The 19,691-nt window shown below is 59.6% G+C and overlaps 1 protein-coding gene across 3 annotated transcripts in view; it reads right to left on the bottom strand.

Annotated features, from left to right (window-relative positions):
- Window positions 1-19,691, bottom strand: part of ARHGAP23 (Rho GTPase activating protein 23) — a 68,834-nt gene that overhangs the window by 33,680 nt on the left and 15,463 nt on the right. For 2 of the 3 annotated variants that reach the window (XM_054709057.1, XM_054709058.1), the window contains exons 1-7: window positions 12,504-12,923; window positions 9,059-9,220; window positions 6,569-6,596; window positions 5,355-5,450; window positions 5,089-5,167; window positions 4,872-4,926; window positions 245-1,409 (exon numbers count right to left, since the gene is read on the bottom strand). In XM_054709057.1, coding sequence (XP_054565032.1) covers window positions 245-1,409; window positions 4,872-4,926; window positions 5,089-5,167; window positions 5,355-5,421 — 1,366 coding nt within the window. In that variant the 5' untranslated portion in view covers window positions 5,422-5,450; window positions 6,569-6,596; window positions 9,059-9,220; window positions 12,504-12,923. Of the gene's footprint in view, window positions 1-244; window positions 1,410-4,871; window positions 4,927-5,088; window positions 5,168-5,354; window positions 5,451-6,568; window positions 6,597-9,058; window positions 9,221-12,503; window positions 12,924-19,691 lie in introns of those variants that run through there. The other variant, XM_054709056.1, reaches the window with a different exon arrangement.

Here is a 19,691-nt window from a genome sequence, read left to right as displayed (position 1 = left end):
TAGAAGGATGGAAAGAAGGGTGAAAGGAAAGGCTGATGGAAGAATGGAAAGAAGAAAGAAAGACATGAATGAATGAACAAAGAGAGGAGGGAGGAAGAAAAAAATGGATGGATGGATAGACAAAGAAACAGGTTGATCCCATCAACACCCAACCCAGAGTTTTTCCCATGGTGACAGGTGGGTGGGGTACAACAGGGCACAGATAACCAAGTCGCCCCAGACAGCCCCCTGCACCATCGCTCACCGATGAAGGGGATGGAAGCCAGAGAGTCTTCCGTCGTGGTCAAAGGGGCCACCTTCCTGCCCGGGCGTTCCCCTCGCCCACCGGTCTCTGGCTCTGAGGACTCGTCACCAAATCCACGGTTCGTCTGTCTTGCAGGGGGAAGCTGCACCTTGCGGCCTGTTGGAGGCTTCTGCCTCAGGACCACCTCATCTCGACGATCCTCGGCGGGAGGCTCCAGGGCCCGGGTACTGGGTTCTGGCCGAACAACCCTGGGTGGTTCAGAGGCCTCTGGTAGGAACGGTGCGGAGGACTGGGCCAAGTTGAAGGTCGGCAGTCCTCCAAAGGGTGAGTCCCGAAAGGAGAGTGCATGCAGGAGGCCAGTCCGGCGCTGGAATGATGGGCTGTAGCTCCGGTACCCAATGTACCCCATGTCGTCCAGGCCCTGCAGACCAGGTGGGGGTGGAGCCTGGGGCCCGGAGAGGTCTCTGGACGGGCAGGCTGGAGTGCGGGCCGATGGACGCTGGGAAGTCCAGCCACAGCGCTCGAATCGGGGTGACACCAGGGCCCCTGGCCCCAGCGCCTCAGCTGAGTGGGTGGTCCGGCTCAGGTAGTCGTCTGAGCGAGCTCGGTGCCAGCCCTCCTGGCCCAGCTGGCTCAAGGCACCCTGGGAGGTGGAACAGGGCCACGGGTGGCGGGCAGTCATATCCTCTAACCGGTCCTGGGAGGCACTGCGGACCCGAGGGGGCATGGCGTGGCACCGTCTCTCCCCCGCCCTGCGGGGTACCTGGTTGGACAGCCAGTGTGACAAGGCCTGCTGGCACTCCAGTTTGCTGGGGAGCACCCGGCTGCCAGGCTCCGGGAAGGCACGGGGTGTCCGGGGCTCTGAGGGAAGGTGGGGGAAGGCACCAGGGCTGGGGCGGGGCTGGCTCATCCCCAAAGAAGGGTTGTCCAGATGGGTGCGGGCAGTAGATGGGACACGGGGCCCCGGGTCACTCCAGGCAGCAGGACTCCGGGGGTCACTGGGCAGCGCTGAGTGGGGCTCAGGCACCATACTGGCCCAGGTGGAGACCCGGGCTGGCGGGGCGTACGTCTTTCGATGGTAGCAGATTGGGGGCGGCTCTGGGATGCTCTGGGCCTCCCCAGAATACGGCTCGTTCCCTTTCAGGTAGGCATCCTGCGAGTAGGCCTGGCAGGGGACAGAGGCAGGTGAGCGGGGCTGCACACGTCCCAAGGGCAGGGCCGCAGAAGCCCTGGGAGCAAAGGATGGCAGAGAAGGGGACCAGGCGGGAGTCCTGAGTGGGCGGGGGAGGGAGGGCGTGCTCCAAAGACAGTGGGTGGAGGACAGAAATAAGAGGCCTTTGAGTCACACACACACACTCACACACACACACTCACACACTCACACACACACACACACACACACACTCACATACACACACACACACTCACACACACTCACATACACACACACATACACACTCACACACTCACATACACTCACACACACTCACACACACTCACATACACACTCACACACACTCACATACACACTCACACACACTCACACACACACAAATACTCACACACACACTCACACACACACACTCACACACACACACACACAAATCACACACACTCACTCACATACACACTCACAAACACTCACATACACACACACACACTCACTCACATACACTCACAAATACTCCCACACACACTCACACACACACACACACTCACACACACACTCACTCACATACACACAAACACACACACAAACACACACACACACACACTCACACTCACAACACACTCACAAACACACACACACACACAAACACACACACACTCACTCACAAACACACTAACACACTCACAAACTCACACACACACAAACACAAACACACACACTCACACAAATACACACACACAAACACTCACACACTCACACACACTCACACTGGAGAAAGAGCCAGGATTTCTCTAAGACTTATGACAAGGACTGCCTTTAGCCACAAACATTCCAACATCTGTTTTCTGGGGTCCTCCCCCCGCTGGCCTCAGCTGCCTCCCTGCTTCCTTGTGTCCAACAGTGCCCACAGCCCCTCGGGCGGGGCTGGGAAGTCCCACCAGAGACCAGTCAAGGTGGCAAATGACAGAGAAGGAAGCCGGTTAAGGGGTGTGTCTGGGGGGGGAGGGGTGGTAGGCAGCCAGAAAGCCCAGCTGTCCAACCTTCCCCTGGATGGGGAGCTGGGGGCCTGGCGGGGGGGGGGGGGGGGGGGGGGCGTGCTGGGGTGAGGAGGAACTAGCTCACCTCCTGCTCCCTCTGAGCCAGGTTGGGGGAGGGGCCAGACTGGCTGAGGGGCCCTGGGCCACCTTCTGCCACCCGGGCCTGGAATTTGGCTCCAGGAGCTGAGGCTGACGCTGCATTGCTGAGGAGTGACAGGGCCGGTGCCCAGAAAGGCCAAAAAAGGAGGCAGCCCCCGGGGACAGCAGCCTTGGGCCCTACCCGAGCCTGGCCCTGGGTGGGCTGCCCGGTGGCCTGTCTCAGGGTGAGTATCAGAGGGTGGGAGGGTGTAACCAAATAAACACACACACACACACACACACACACACACTACACCATAGGAGACACAGGAAAATACACACCCAGAAACACACTAACAGACAGAGAAACACAATGAGACACACACACACACACAAATAACTACACCTCCAGCCCGGCACACACACCACAGGAGGATGAGCCACACCACACCCCCGCACACCGAGCCCCTCGGGCCAACAGCCGGGCCAGGACACACATACCTCTCCTTCCTGCCATCCTGCCGGCTCCGCAGGCGGGCTCCCCGCATCACGCGGGTGGCGGCAGCATCCCTCCCGCCTCCCCCCTCCCCCACCGCCTCCTCGCTAACCCCTTCTGACCACTCGGCCAGCCCTGGCCTCCGTAGCCCCCCCACCAGTCTGCCCTCCCGGCGGCTGCCCTTGGCCCCCACCGGCTCTCCGGGCTGGCGGGAGGAGGAGGGAGGACGGAGGGAAGGATGGGTGTGGAGGGGCCTCGCAGCGTCGGCGGTGGCGTCAGCGGCTGCCGCGGCCCCATTGGCCTTCATCCTTGGCTCCCGACCACAGGAATGCCTGGGCCCCACCCTCTGGCGGACAGGGATAGGGGGGCCAGCGGAGGCTCCCAGATGCTGACATCTGGGGCTGCCCACCAGAGACTGAGCAGCAGAGCTCCAGGTTGCTGCCCTCCTCCTTCCTTGCCCCCCTTGTTTCTTGCCCCCCTCCAGCTGAAGAGGGAGTGGGAGGACACGCCCTTGGCCCTGCCCTGTCACCCCCTCCAGGCTGGAGGTGGGGCACCATCTCACAGCTTGCCTAGCCTCAGCCTTGGGGTGTATGGGCAGGGTGTTTGAGACTTGGGGCCCCAGACCTCTCTAGGCCCCCATTCTTGCCTCCCCCTCGCCAGGAAGGGCCAGGGGACAATTGAGGTCAGGGGGTGGAGGTTCCCAGAGGGGCACGGTGCCAAGCATGGCACTAGGATTGCAGGAATTATGAGAACACATCCGGGGCAGAAGCCAGCACAGTGGCTCTCAGGGCCTCCTGGGCTTGGCACTCAGCCCTCCCCTGGGGGGGCAGTGACCTTGGGGGCAAGCGAGCTGACATCTGGCTGGGATCCCTGAGACCAGGGCCCCGGGCACTGGGCAGAGAGGACAGCCCTGGGCTCTGGGTCAAGGCTGGGAGGGGGAACAGAGAGAGGCAGCATGTGCATGTGTGTGGGCATGTATGTGTGCACGGAGGGTGGGGGGTTGACAGGCACACATGTGAGTGCAGGATATGCGGCCTGCGATGTCCTGGTGTCCTCTGTGCCCGGCGCAGGCTCAGGTGCGCTGACGTGCCCGGGGGGGAGGGTGCTTGGACCATGATCGTGCAGGGTTTGGTGACTAGCACCCGGGCTGAAGCGTGCTGTGAGGTTTGTGGGCATCTGTGTTGTGACAACGGCGAGTATTTGTGGTATCAGCGCGCGGTGAGAAGCTCGAGCACGTGTGTTGTGGTGTGTGCTGCACGGCGATATCTGAGGGGGGCTGTGTGGTAGTGGGTGCCTGTGTGAAGCATGGAGAGGCCGTGTGTGTGGTGGCGTGCGCTTGGTGTGCTGTGCTGGGCGCACTGTGTGTGTGTGTCACGTACCGCGGTATGTGGCGTGCTGGGTGAAGGGGTGCTGAGGGGTTAGGTGGTGTGGCTGTGTATCTGGCGTGTTCTGCTTGTGTATTGTGTGGTGTGTTGTGGGAACGAGAGCACACGACAGTGGGGTGTGCCTGTGTGTGGACACAGCTGTAAGAGACACGCTCACTTGGGGCCGGGCAGCGAGAAGGGGCGGGTAGCAGGAGTCTCACTGGAGCTGACAAAAACGTGCCCGTCTGGCAGGGCCCGCTGGGCCGCTCTCCTTCCAGATACCCTGGCAGGAATCCCGTCTGCCGAGGCTGGCGCCTCCCCCTCCCCCAGAGCAGCCCTGAATGAAGCAACAACTAGCCCCAGCCCAGGGATGGGCCTGGCATCCCCGGTTGGGCAATGCCAGCCTGGTGCTGCCCCTTCGCTCTCTGCTCTGCCCCCCAGGCCCCAGGGCTCCTCCGCGCAGGCTGCAGAGGGGACTCACCAGCTGGAGGATGTCCTCGTCCCTGGGCATGATGGAGAGCTCCAGCGCATCATCGCTGCAGAGACAGGGCAGGGGGTGAGGCCCAGCCGAGGCAACAGGGTCTGGGAGAACAGGGATCCTGGTCGCCGGGGCACCCCCAGGGCCAAGGGGGTGGGGGTGCAGGGACTCAGGGAGAGGGCAGAGCTACTCTGGGAGAAGTGAGGCAGGGGCCGCTCACCTGTTCTGGATCAGAGCTATGACCTGGGAGTAGGTCTTCCCAATGACACTTTCCCCATTCACCTTCACCAGCCGGTCTCCTGGGGACAAGGGACAGGACCACGTGTGAGCAGGCCACGGCGTGTCGGTGCCCCACCTAAGAACCCCTGTCCGTATGGATGGCAGCGGGCGGCAGAAGCCTTCCTAGCACCTGGGTCCTAGAGTCCCTTCCTGGGTAGAAGAAGAGACCCAGAGGGTGCCATGAGGCAGGGAACTGGGACAGCTCACCTGTGCGAAGCCCCGCCCTGTGGGCAGGGCCCTCATCCTTCACATTCTTGACAAAGATGGTATCCATGGGCTCCAGGCGGTGCCGGGGGGAGGGTCCTGGTGAGCATCAGCCAGGTTAGCTGGGGGAGGCTGCTGAAGGTCACACCCATGCACAGCTACACACACAGAGGACACGCTCAGAGAATACTCACACTCACACAGACACAAACACACAGAGACCCGCACGCCCACAGGGGCACGGATGCACGGGGTCCGACAGGAAAACCTACACTGATACTGAGTGGCTTCGTATGTCTCCTGTGTCCCAGCACCGTGCCACACTGAAAAGGAGACACTATTCTTCCCCTCCTTAGCTCGCTGTCTGGTGGGACAGACAGATCGACACGCACACACACACACACACACACACACACACACACACACCACAAGACAAAGGAAAGGGCACCCTAAGAGAGGCTGTATCAAGCCCTGCAGACACATCAGCGGGGAGAGCCACTCCCATGCACACCCACAGACCAGGGGAGCTGCAGAAAGGCCCCAACACCCACAGCGCCCTCCGACATCACGTTGTTCCCCAGCAACACTATTCTGCTGCTAGCTGCCTCCACCCGAAGTGGCCTGTTCCAGGTCAGTGGGCGCCGACCCCACCGCAGGCCTCTGTGATGGGGACTCGGGAAGAGAGCGTGCCCGTGGCTTCCCGGCAGAAACCCCAGTGGCGGAGGAGGAAGGCTGCCTGTTCAAGGAGTCCTGCCTTGAACACCCTGGGGGGCCTGGGAGCCAGCGAGGGAACCCTGCGAAATAGCAAGGGGGCCAGCCAGGGGATGGAGGCTCACACTGGAAAAGATAACGATGTCAGGGTCCCCTTATGCCCAACGGATCCGCGAGGACAGCCCTTGATCGGTTGCAACCCCCCAGCTTCCCCCCACTCCCCGGCCCTACAGCCTCTGGTGTGCCTCAGTCTGGGCTGGGAGTGACTCCAGGGCAGGGGCCAGGTCTTAGAAATCGATAGCTCCTCACAGTGCCACCTCTAGTGTGAAATGGAAAGGCCCAGAGGGAGACAAATGTGGGAAAAGGAAGGGAGGGGAGAGAGAGAAAGATAGAGAGAGAGAGAGCGAGCGCGCGCACAGATGTCCAGAGTGGCCACACAGAGAAGAGCAAAGACAGGAACAGCAGTCGAGGGCGAGGGACACAGCAGATCCAGGCCGACTCCTTACCTCCTCCTCGGCCTCCATTCTCTTCCTCCTGCAGGGGACAGAGAGATGGGTGTTGGCCCTCAGCCCAGCCCTCAGCCGCACAGAGGGAGGCCCAGCTCCACCTGGGCGGGCCCCTTCAATCTCCCTCACCCAACGGCCTACCCTCTTATCTTCTCCAAAGAGCCCAGCGCCTGGAGGCGGCGGGAGGGGTGTCTATGGGGACACCAAGTGCCAGGCAGGATTCCCCAAAGACAGGAGCTCTCTCTCTCCCTCGCTGATCCCACCAGGTCAACCTCTCAGCCATCTGAAAGCCCCCACTTCCATGGGGGACCCACGACCCCTCCCCTTGGGGAGCTCAAACCAAACATACTTACACACAGAGAGAACCCAGACAGACACAGATAAGCAGGCATGACAAGTGCAAACAGTGGCTATCAGTTCTTAGAGAAGGAGGAGGGCAGGCCTGATTAGTGTCCCTCTGGGGGAGGGGACTGTAAGGCCTGGAAGAAGGCATCCTGGGTGAGGGGGGTGGAGTGTGCGGGCGCTTGGTATCAGAAATAAGCCAGCAGATGTAGCACTGAATCAGCTGAGCTGAAGGAGAGCGTCAACACCAGCAAGCCACAGAAGTCAGACTAAAGCATTCAAGTTTGAGATGAGAGAAAGAGGGAGCCAGTGACGGTTCTTGAGTGGGAGAGAGTGGGTGTGAAAGTACCAGTTAGAGAAGAGGATTCTGGCATCTAGGTTCAGGGCTAAGAAACTGAGTCAAGGGGACCCCCTGGGGAGGCCTCTGGGCTCATCCTGGTGAGTGAGGGGGGAGGGCACTAGATTTGGGGAGGAAACAAATGAGAGAAAGGAGGAGGTCAGAGAGACACCAAGGGCCAGCAGGAGCAGCATTTAGAGCAGGATCCGACCTCCGGCGTCATCTTATCTGACCCTCCCCCGCAGATCACCCATGTAACAGGCGACTTGTCCAGGGCTGCCTGCTCAGACTCAGACGCAGAGCCAGGGCTGGAACCCAGGACTCTGGCACGCCAGCCAGGACAAGAAGGCTCGGGGCACTGCTGGAGAGACCCCCCTTCCCCGCCCTCCCATATGGGGTGCCTGCCCGCTGATATGAGTGGACAGCACGGGAGCGGGTGGCAGAGGCAGACGGATGCATTTACACGGCTGAGCTCCCTGCAGGCTCCCAGGCCTGGGCAGGTTCTGGAAAGGGGATGGAGCTGTCCCTGGCTTACCCCACCCACGTGAGCTCTTGGAGACAGGTCCACCACCCCGCCTAGACCACCCAGGCTGCTTCTGCTCTTGTCACCCCTCAGCAGGGACCCCTGAGGGAAGTCGGCAGAGGCCAGGAAGACAGAGGGAAGAAAGAACGGAAGGTTCCAGGGAACTAGGGGGCTGGTATCCTTGGGCATCACGGGGTGGGGCAGTGCCCCTCCCACACACCATCCGCCCCCACTCAGACTCAGCAGCCAGTGAGGAGAGCTGCTTCGGCCCCCCGCCCAGATTCAGACATGGCTAGGAGCGGTGTGCAGCCATGTACACATGATGTGTATTCAGAGACATCGATATGCACATGTCTAGATACACACACATGCGTGTACATGACCAGCATATCATGTATGCATGTGTGCCCACGAAGAGCAGTGCATGCATAGGCAGTGAAAAATCCAGTGTCTAGGAGGTTCTCTGGCAACGAGCTTCCCGTGGGAGAGTCTCCTGACAGTGGTGAGGCTGGACTCAGCTCTGGGGGGAGCGGAGAAATGGGTTCACTGACTCCAAAGGAAATTTTCCTCCTCTGCTGCTGGGAGGGGCTTGGGGAAGGGAGCAGGGCCCTCCTGGGAGCCCGTGTGCTGGCCCAGGGCCCCTCATGCCTTCCTGCACCCCTGCTTCACCTTCAGGGACCCCTCCTCCTGGCGGACACTTCAGGTTGGGCTGAGCAGCCTGGCTCCTGGACTCAGAGCCCTTGATGTTTACAGGAGGGCTAGAAGGGCCCTTAGGGGTCAAGCAGAGACATGCCCTGGGGTTCCAGCAGGAAAAGGAAGCCCAGAGATCGGCAGTGAGTGAGGAGCTGTCCCAGGGCTGGAGCCCAGGGTTCTTTCCCGCACACGGAGCCGGAGCCGGAGCCGGAGCCTAGGCCGGCACGGCCGGGGCGCTCGAGGGGGGGTCCCAGGGGTGTGTTAGGACAGACTCCCTGAGAGCTCAGGCTGGGAGGGGGCAACAAACCCAGCTCAGAAGTGGCCAGTGGACAAGGGGTCCCAGGACTGCATCTCTCCGAGCCGGCTGTTCACCTTCCAGAGACCAAGAGTCCGAGGTGTGAGTGACTCCAGGGCCGGGGCTCCCTCCCCTCTAGGCGGCCTGTCCTGAACCAGCCACCCGCCCCTCTCCTGAGAAGAAGAAGAAGACCCAGGCCACAGGAGGAGGACTGTGCAGGAGGGGACGGTGCAAAGCACTCTCCTCTCCCGCAGCACGGCTTCCTCCGACGGGCCAGGGCAGTGGGCCAGCGGGACGTACCTTCAGGCTGCAGTGCACGGCGGACTCGGGCGGGTACACGATGAAGTGGCGCAGGGTGAAGCCAAAGCCATCCTGGAGACTTTTGTGCAGCAGCAGTGTCCGCGGCCCCTGCCAGGGGAGGGGGCGCCCAGGAGAGCACCCATCTCTCGGGCCCAGGGGCAGCTGTGGGAGCACAGGGAGACGGGTGAGTGGCCTTGTGACCCACAGCCCCAAGTCTGCACACTGCCTCCTGCAGCCCAGAGGACCTGACGGGGACCTGACGGGGTCCACGGGGCTCCAGGCACCCTCCTCCTCCTCAGACCTTCCTTCCTCTCTCACACTCATCAGCCCGACCGCTTCTTCCTTCTTTCTTTCCTCTCAATCCCCTTGTAATGCCTTTGCTGCCAAGGAAATGACTCGCTGCAATGAGCCAGGTGTTGGTTCAGTTCAGTTCACCAAATGTTCACTAAGCACCTACTGTGTGCCAGGCGCTGGACACGCAGTGCCTGCTGCTGTCTGAGCTCATTCCTGCCGCTGCACAACCTCACACATGCTCAAACACGTATGCAGACACATCCACACAGGTTCATGTACACAGAACACACGGCAACACCCAAACACCCTCATGTGCAAAGTGCACACACAGATGAGTACACACACGCACTCATGTCGACTCGCAGAGATGCGCACACAGTCGCACCGAATCAGTCTCATGCACACAGCACATGCCACACATGCAGACATACACATGCACAGACAGACCGGTCCCCCACACACATCCTTCAGGAGCAGCAAGGGGAACAGTGGGGGACTAAGAGCCGCAAGGGAGGCCTGGCTGGTTCCGTGGAACAGAGTGAGAAACCAGGTGGGGGTGGGGGACACTTGGCTGCCCCCTGGCCCACCCACTGGAATGCTTGAGATTCCCCAGGATGACGTGTCTGAGGACAAGGGTTTGGGGACACACAGGACTGTTTCTGGGACAAGAGGATGGACAGAGCCTGAGGGAGGGCTCCCTCAGGTCCCCTGCTCAGACACACAGAGGGAAAGTGAGTGACAGGAGCGTGCCGGAGAGATGTGTTCACGGGGAGGCAGGGGGCCGGCTGGAGAGGAGGGGAGCCAAGAGCAGAACGGGCCCTCCCTTGGGGGGTCTTCAAGCCCCCACCTCAGGCAGCCGAACCTCACCCCTCAGAGGACAAGGGGCTCCTTCATCCCCACCCTAAACAGTCCTCCGACCCCTCACTCCTCCTTGGCACCGGAAAGGAAGGCGAGGTGGGGTGCAGAAGGAAGAAGGCCACTAGTTCTGGGGTGAGGAGCTCCCACTTTACTATTAAGCCCCCCCCCCCTTTCTTCCCCGTCTAATAGCTGGAGAAGGCTCAGATTTGCCACTCAAATCTGATACTAAGAAGTTCCATCATCCATCCATCCACTCCCCTGGGCGCACAGCCGGTGGAAGGAAGCCTGCCCTGTGTCCAGGGCTATGCTAGGGAACTCTGCTTGGGGCTGGGAAGATGCAAGACAAATAGGACGGAGGCAGTACTGGCTGCATGCAGCCCCAGAGGACACAGTGAGGTGGGAGATACGAGGTGACCACTCTAACATGTACACCTGGAAAACTACCCGGATGAGGTTGTGAGCTCACTGTCCTCGCAAGGGTCCAAGCAAGAGCTGGACGACCCCCAGTCTTAGCTGGGATCCCGGCCTGGGGTCGGAGGTCCGGTGATGGCCCCGCCGTTCCCTCCACCTATGGCGACCGCCTGGACGCTCCCACTTAGACCCACAGTCCCGTGGGGGTCAGGGGAGAAAATTCTCAGTAGTTCCGCTGAGGTCTGAACTCCCTTGGATTTCCTATCTCTGCTGACCTGGCGATGAACTGATGGGGGAGAAAAGAGGGCCTCAGCAGACCCTCCGTTGCCCTCCTTCCAGAAGCCCCAGCTCCGCTCCAGCGTGGCGGCCGCCCCTGCCCACCCTCCACCCAGGCTCAGAGCGGAGGCTGTTTGCAGGGCCCATTGTTCTGCTGGTGTCCTGGATTAAGGTCTAAGCCACCAGCTGCCCCCGTGACGAGAAGTGGCTGAGACAGGTCCCCGCATGCCCCCCATTCCTCCCGGCACACATCCTGCCCGGAGCTGCCAGCTGCCGGGGGGGGGGGGGGGACCTCTGGGGGGCCTGCCTGTAATCCAGGGCAGTAGGCATGCCTTCTTTCCTCAGGTCCCCTCCTCGCCCAGGCACGGTGCACCCCCACCCTTATCTCAGCCTCTCCCTCTGCTCTTTCCCTCGTCCCGTTTCCCTTCCCCCACCCTTTCCAACCAGGCTCCTGAGAGTGGCAGTTGGTCACCCCGCTGGCTGCCACAGCCACCAGGCTCTTGCCTGGAGAGGAGGCCTGGCCGCCCCATGGACAGCCGGCTCTGGCCGCCCCGCCGTAGGGAAGGCCTGGTCCTTCTACGCTAGGACACATGCATACTTCCTCTCCTCGCCTCGCAGGCCCGGGGCAATACCGGGTCTTGCTCTCAGCTTGAGGGGGAGGAAGGTGGTAAATGCAGAAGCAGACAAGGAGGCAGCCGTGAGAAGCAGGAAGGTGACTAGATTGGGATGGGGTACAGCCCCCCCCCCCAACTCTGCTCTCTGAGATAGGCACAGAGATAAGGGGACGCGGAGGGAGAGGCTCGGGGGACACAGGGACACCACTCATACTTTCCGGCCCCAGACCCGTTTCCCAACGCTCCCCCCCTCGTGTCAGGAAAGAAAGCGGCATCCAGAAAGACCAACTGGCTCTGGAAGAAGGGCGGACAGACGGCCTGAGGGCCACAGATTACACAGAACGGGGCCCAGGATGGGCTGGCAAGACCAGGAACTGGGACCCAGGAGTCCTGCTCCTCCCCCCAGGAGCATAAAGAGGTCATTGCAGGGAGCACAGCGCTCACGCTGGGCACGGCGCCCACTATGATTCACACCCCACCAGCCTGGTCGATCCCCAACATCAGAAACACTGTCCCCACCCCCACCCCATTCCTACCCTGTCCATCCTCACCCACAGATCTCTCACACCCTGCCGCCTCGGCCTCCTGAACCCACTATAGGACGCTGGTCAGCCCCTGTGCCCAGTCCACTACCAGAGGGAGGCAGACGGGGGTGCCCATCACTCCATTCCTGGCACTCCTGCCTGCCTCTGGCTCAAGGCCCCTGCCAGCCCAGACTCCCCAGGACCCCAGATGCCCTGGCATCTCCCCAAACAACCCTGGTCCCTTCCATCCTCCGGCTGCCTGTACCCCAGCACCCTGGGAAAGCTCTCAGCCACAGGCCCCCCGCCCTCACCGGCATCTTTCCAGCTCCTCCCCCCTCCCCACTGGGGGCCCTGGTCCCAGAACGCAGGGCGCACACAGCTCACAGATCACAGGGAGTTGGTGGCCCCTACCCTGCCCCACCTCCCCAGGGGGCCCGCCCCGGCCCCGGCCCGCTCCCCGGAGCTCACCCTGGCCCGCCGCGACCCGGGCGCGTGGCGGTCGCCGCGACCGAGGCAGGGCAGCCAGAGGCAGCGCGGCTCGGGGGCGCTGCAGTCCACCCCGACGGCGCGCCCCCAGGGCCAGCCCCCCGCGCGCCACACGGCGCTGCCCACGAGCGCCGCTGCCCGCGGGCACCCCCGGCCCCGACCCCGGCCGCCGCCCCGGCCCCATGGCGCGCAGGGCCCGGCTTCCGGAGCAGGGCGCGACTCTCGGGGGACCGCGGCCGCTCCTCGGCGCCCCACGGTCGGAGTTCTCGGTCCTCCTAGTGGCAGGCGGGCCCCGGGGGTCCCCGCCCGCCCCCCAGAGCCGCGGGCCCTGGGCCCGGGGGCCCCGAGGGGACGGCCGGCCCGCGCGGAGGGCGGCAGGACGGCTGGGGCGGCTCCGCGCCTCCCGCGCCTCCCGGCTGAAGGCGCCAGGCCCGGACACGCCGGCGAGTCGCGCAGGGCAGACGCCTCCCCCTCCGGGGCGGCCCGTCCTCGGCGCCCCAGCCCACACTCACACCCACACACAGCGCCCCCGCAGTCACACACGGCACACGCTGTGCGAGCGCACAGCACACACCCACTGCACCTCCCCTCACACAGAACTCACACTGCACCCGCCTCCTACACTCAGAAACACAGTCACATGCGTATACATGCCCCTCACATACATGCACACATACACACACACCCTCCCCACCCATAGACCCGCACGACACACACGCATCCATAGACCCCACACCCTCTCAACCACACACACACACACACACACACACACACACACACGCTCACTCACCCACTGTCCACATACCCCACAGAAACACACACATCAACACACTATTCCCCTCACATACACACTGTGTAGGGGCTCCATTCTGTATGCACACACACTTAGGACACCCTCCCATACATGTATGGTCCACACATCCCACAGAGACGCATGTGCAAGCATACCCACTGTGGCCTAAAAGCACACCCAACACCCCCCACCCCCGCAAAACCATCCCACATACGCCCCACAGAGACACCCACAACCCCCACAAAAGCAGACAGGTGACATGCACATACCACTCCATACAGGCGCGAGCCGCACACGTGTGCACACACACTGCCCGGCACAGGGAGCAGCACTCACTCCCATCACACCCCACACCAGACACACCCTAAGGCCACAGGTGGAGCCCCCACCATCCCTGTGGGGAGGTGTGACTGGCCCTCTTCCCCGGGACCCCCTTCCCATTCGCTCTGCCTAGAGGGGCCACCGCCACGCTGACCATGGGCTCCAAGCTGGCCCCCACCCCATCCCTGGCATCTGAGTCAGACAGGAAGCCCATGTTGATGGCAGACCCTGCCCTCCTCCCCTTCCCGGGTGGGGCTGGCAGAGGCCTTGGCTGGCCGGTCTGTAATCGCTACCTCCATTTCTATCCCACTTGACTGTTCACACACAGCGTGCTTCGCCCCACAGCCCCTCACCGTGGCCTGGGGTCGCTGCTATGATCCCGTTTCCAGAGAAGGAAACTGAGGCCCAAGAGCACCCAGGCTGTTATGGAAGCACCGGGACCCCAAACCCCAGGCCCCTCACTCCAATTTTGGATCTTACTCCCAAATTCTCGCCAGCAGTCAGAGAAGGGAGGTTGGGGGTAGGAGTGTGGGGAGGAAGACTCTAGAACTGGGCCCCTGTGGCAGCCACCCAGAGGGAGCACCGAGCAGAAGAGTTGGCTCCTATCCCATCCGAGGAAGGACAGCTCTGAAGGTGGATCCTGCGGGAGGTAGGGGAGCGACAGGGAGGGGCACAGAGAGGAGAGGGGTCCTGGGGGCGGAGGGAGGAGAAATAAGGGCCGTAGGGGTGAGCAGGAGTGAGGGAGGGAGAAGGGAGGGAGGAAGAAGGGTGAGAGTGAGGCATGCGGGGGCCGGGGAGCGGTTTTGTTCTCCTGTTTCCTGTTTGCTGCTTGCTGGGTCCCCTGTGCAGGAGCTGACCCCCACCCCCACCCTGGCGGAAGCCGGACGGGAAGAGTGAGGCTGCCACCGGCCGCTGAGTCAGGAGGGCTTAGGGCAGGGCGGGAAAGGACCTCAGTCAAGGGAGCAGAACTCATGACATCTCCATCAGCACCCCCCACCCTGAGCCTCCCTGTCACATCCCAGCCGGAAAGCACCAAGATGTCGTCAGCCATGTCAGACTCCGTGGCCCCACGCAGAGGGCAATGGCCACGGGACTGTCCTCGCTCAGCCTGGCCTGGTGTCCCAGAAAGCAGCCTGTCAGTCCTTCCAGACACCTAACTTCCTGTCCTTGTGCTGCAAGGCCAGTCCCAGGTTCTGAGGAAATGGAGTGACTCTCCCCTCTCACAGCCAACAGGTGCTGCTGTGTGTCTGGATCAACCCCCGGACTCGGGGTTCTGTGTCCAGGGCTGTAGACATCTGGGAAATGATGAGACATAGGTGATGCCCGTTTCCTGCCCTCTAACTGGGCAGGGACAGCAAGGCCCAGCAAAGGAGGTAACAGCCCGGTTCAACACAAACCCACACTCCTCCCCCTTAGCCCCAGCTGCCTCTTCAGGGACATCGGGAGGGGGATGTACACAGTAGGGCCTCCAAGGTTGTACATAGTTTGAATAAATGATCCTCCAGCCCTGGGGAGCCTTTCAGCCCCCTCCCCCATTTCCTCTGGGAAAGGAATGTGGGGTGGGCCCCAGAGGGCGGTGGGGGAGGGGGCCAAGGACTGGGAAATACCAGGCGTAGCTGAGATTCTATTCCAAGCCTTCCTGCCTAGTGTGAGTCCTCCTTCCCTACACCCTCCCCAGCTTCCTCCCCGCAAATCAGGAATGACCCAGCTGAGCAGTCCCTCCCATCATCCTCTGGTTTGACCAGCTTGCAAAATCCATTCAACCTTATCTTCCTGAGGGTCCTTGGGACAGGTATTGGGGGCTGCACTCCCAAGGGGAGGGCATCCAGTCTTCTCTCCAAATGAGATAGTCATCTTTCACTGCTTCAAAGCACTTTGCTTTGTCTTATTGGACCCTTATCCTAAGAATTGGATGTCCAGGGATATTTTAATACCCATTTTTCAGATGTAGAAACTGAGGCGCAAAGAGGAAAAGTGACTGGTTCAAAGCTTCACTTTTACTAAGCTGGGACCAGGTCCCCAAGTTCTAAAGCCTAAGTCAGATCTGTTTCCATTTCCCTCTTGTTTACCCTGTCAACAGCCATGCCTTGAGTGCCTGCTGTGGGCCAGGTGTTGTGTGCCAGAGCCTGGGCGCCTTGGAGAACAAGACAAGTGCAGACCTTGTCCTCGGGACACTTAGACTTCTATTAGCACCCCAGCTCGTGGAACGTCAGGGGCCCCCCCAGGTCCAGAGTCAGGCCAGAGCCAGCTGCCTTCCTCCAGAACACAGGGAGACTCCCACATCAACAGGGTCCGGGGGCCGTATCAGGGGCTTGGGGCCTCCTCTCCCTGAGAGAGGACAGTTTGTTTGAGGGTGGGGTCAGGGGCCTCCCAGGTCAGCCCTTGAACCAGAGCGTGGCCTAGGCTGGAGGAGCAGGAAGAGGAGAGGGTCCTGGGGCCCAAGGGTCAGGGGATACGAGGAGGAAAACTGACACCTTGGAGGGTTAGTGGTTCAGGAAGTGAGAGAGAGGGACTTGGGGTCAATGGGCCTGCTTTTCCTTCTGGCTTTCCTCCCAGAATGTAGGCCCCAAACCAGGAGACAAACAGTACCCCCCACCCCAAGAGAATGATCTGGCACTTCGGAAGTTTCAACTCGCCCCATACGTACACCCGTCACATACCACCAAAAGCAGATCTGCAACCACCCCACAACCTCACACCCAGACAGAGCGAATCCGCCGCCAGTTCCGTCCATCCCAGGCATGCGGGCAATGCGATACCCACGGCATCTTGCCCGCCCACGCCTGGGCCTCCAACCCCTGACCCAGTCTCCTCGTTCAAGGGCAGCTGCCCCCTCGGTCCTCCCCCACCCTTTTGCCCCATTCAGATGCCTGGTTCCCAGCACCAGTTGTGTACAGTCCTGACATGCCCCAGCAAGCCAAGCTGATGAGCCGGCCCGGCAAGCCTGCGTCTCCCCAGCACTCTCCATGTGCAGATAACCCCTAGGCCCTGGGAGGACTTGGGATGGTCCCGTGGACAGGGTGTAGTTCAGAGTCTCTCCAGACTCATGCTTTCCCCCTCCAGGACCAAGCTTGCCCTGAGTTGGGGTAATTGTGACACCCCTCTCCCACCCTCAAACTGGGCCAGAGCCAAGGAAGGCTGGCGGGATGGGGGGGGGGGGGGGGGGGGGTAAGGGGAGGGAGAGAGGAGCAATTGCAATGCCAGAAATTCCACTGTCATCTCAAGGAAGGGACCAAGGATCAGTATCACCTAGTTCTTCAGTGTCAGCGTGGCCAGGGGTGAGCACATGGGCTCTGCAGTCCTGGATGCGGATAGGTCTGAGTGCCGTCTCTACCTCCTTCTGGCTGTGAGACCTCCCCAGAGTTACTTAATCTCTTTGAGCTTCGGTTTCTCACCAATCAAATAGGAATGACACTAATTTCCAGCTCACCTGTTGTTGGAAGAATTAAGTAAATTAAAGAAAGTCCTTAGCACACACAGGCCCTGGGCACATAGTAGGGATTCAATAAATGCAAGATTTTTGTTGTTTTCCTTTAAAAAAAAATATTTTATTGCACCCTAGCTGGTTTGGCTCAGTGGATAGAGCGTCGGCCTGCAGACTGAAGGGTCCCAGGTTCGATTCCAGCCAAGGGCACCTGCCCGGGTTGTGGGCTCGATCCCCAGTAGGGGGCGTGCAGGAGGCAGCCGATCAATGATTCTCTCTCATCATTGATGTTTCTATCTCTCTATCCCTCTTCCTTCCTCTCTGAAATCAATAAAGAAATACATTTTTTTAAAAATCTTTTATTGCGATATAATTAACATTCACCATTATATTAGTTTCAGATGTACAACATAATAATTCAAAATTTGTATGCATTGCGAAATGATCACAATGAGTCTGGTTAACGTCTGTCATCATCTATAGTTACAGGATGTTTTGTTGTTGTGATAAGAACTTTTAAGATCTATTCTCTGAGCAATTTCGAATATGTAACACTGTATTATTAACGATAGATGCATACGGAACATTACATCCCCATGACTTACTTTAGAATTGGACGTTTGTACCTTTTGACTTCCTTCACCCATTTGGCCAACTCCCTCAATACCCCTCCCCCCTCACCCCCTTACCCCCCAACCCCCCTCCCCAGCCTCTGGCAACCACCAATCCGTCCTCTATGAGCTTGGTGGGGTTTTTGGTTTGGGGTGTTTTTTTTTATTAGGATTCCACATCTAAGTGAGATCATACAGTACCTGCCTTTCTCTGTCTGACTTATTTCACTTAGCATAATGCCCTCAAGGTCAATGCAAGCTGTTTAGATTGTCTTTTGGATATTCACACTCGCACACACCCAGCCACACTCACACTGAGACATACAGACAACTCAGCCACAGGTACACAAAGACACGGTGACACATGCAGACCCGTAGGGAGATCTGCCCAGAGCCAGGTGAACCCCCTCACGTGGGCATCACTGCCACCTCCCCCTGCCAGCCCCCCGCCAGGCTCCTACATGCCCCAATTCTCCCCAAGCTGAGAGGAATCTTCAGGAGCCCCCCTTCCCTAGCAGAACTTGGGCAGGCCCAGAGCCTTGTCCTGTAGGTCCTTTGGGAGTGGGGAGGAGGCGGGCGACGTGCGACCCCAGGACGGGGCCTGCTCTTAGCAGGCAAGGAACCTGGCAAAAGTGCCAGGCTGGCAGGGCCTTTCCCAGCAAGAGAGCCCATTTCCTCGTCAGGGAGGGAGGATGACAGAAGAGCATCTTTCCTCCTGTGGGAAATGAGCACTTGAGGAAAAGGGTGAGTCTAGAGCCAGCCACAAAGTAAACAGCAGGGCCATTGCCTAGGCAACTGCAGGCCAGTGTGGGCCAGGGCCCACCACAGCCCTCTCCAACCCCTGATTTACTCCCTCAGCAGCCCTGCATGTCTCCGTGCATGCCCTCCCTGTGTCCACTCTGGTCTCCGGGTCTGTCTGGGACTCCCCCAAAAGAAGGGCCTCTGCCTCCTCCCTCAGACTGGGGGCTCCCTACAGCAGGGTTGGGGTTTTTTTGTTTGTTTGTTTTGCCCCATATCCATCTAGGGCAGTGGCTCTCAACCTTTTTAATGCCACGACCCTTTAATACAGTTCCTCATGTTGTGGTGACCCCAACCATAAAATTATTTTCGTTGCTACTTCAGAACTGTAATTTTGCTACTGTTATGAATCGTAATGTAAATACCTGTGTTTTCCGATGGTCTTAGGACCCTGCTAGTGGTTCTCAAACACAGGTTGAGAACTGCTGCTGTAGAGCCTAAGACCATCGGAAAACACAGATATTTACATTACGATTCATAACAGTAGCAAAATTACAGTTCTGAAGTAGCAACGAAAATAATTTTATGGTTGTAGTCACCACAACATGAGGAACTGTATTAAAGGGTCGCGGCATTAAAAAGGTTGAGAATCACTGATCTAGGGTCTCCCAGAGGTCACGGCCTATGTCTTTCTCCTCAGATTGGAGACGGCTCAAGGGCATGACCTGAGCCTCCCTCAGCAGGCTGAGAGCTTCGTAAGGACAGGAGCTACTGAACTTTCAGGTATAGATTTGCATTACTAGAGTGCTTTGTACATAGTAGGCTCTCAATAGCTATTTGTTAATGGTGAGAATGTGGAGGAATTGGAACCCTTATGCTATTGCTGGTGGGAATGCAAAATGGTGCTGTTGCTATGGAAAACAGTATGGTGGTTCCTCAAAAAATTAAACATAGCAATTCCACTTTTGCCTCTGTACCCAAAAGATAAGAAAGCAGGGACTCAAATAGAGATGTGCACACTCATGTTCAAGGCAGCATTCCTCACAAGCCAAACGGTGGAAAAAACCCAAACGTCCATCAATAGATGAATGGATAAACAAAATGTGGTCTCCCCAAGCATCCATCCGTCCACGAGTGGCTAAAACAGCTATGGTACACTTACACAATGGAATACTAATCAGCTGTAAAAAAAAAAAAAAAAGAGGGAAATTTTACCCTCGGCACCAGCATGGGTGGACCTGGAGAACATGATGCTAAGTGAAATGAGCCCAGAGAAAGACCAG

The sequence above is a fragment of the Eptesicus fuscus genome, chromosome 20 (assembly GCF_027574615.1).
Source record: "Eptesicus fuscus isolate TK198812 chromosome 20, DD_ASM_mEF_20220401, whole genome shotgun sequence".
Taxonomy (NCBI): domain Eukaryota; kingdom Metazoa; phylum Chordata; class Mammalia; order Chiroptera; family Vespertilionidae; genus Eptesicus; species Eptesicus fuscus.
Note: the sequence above shows the minus strand (reverse complement) of the source record. Positions and strands in the feature narration are given on the sequence as shown.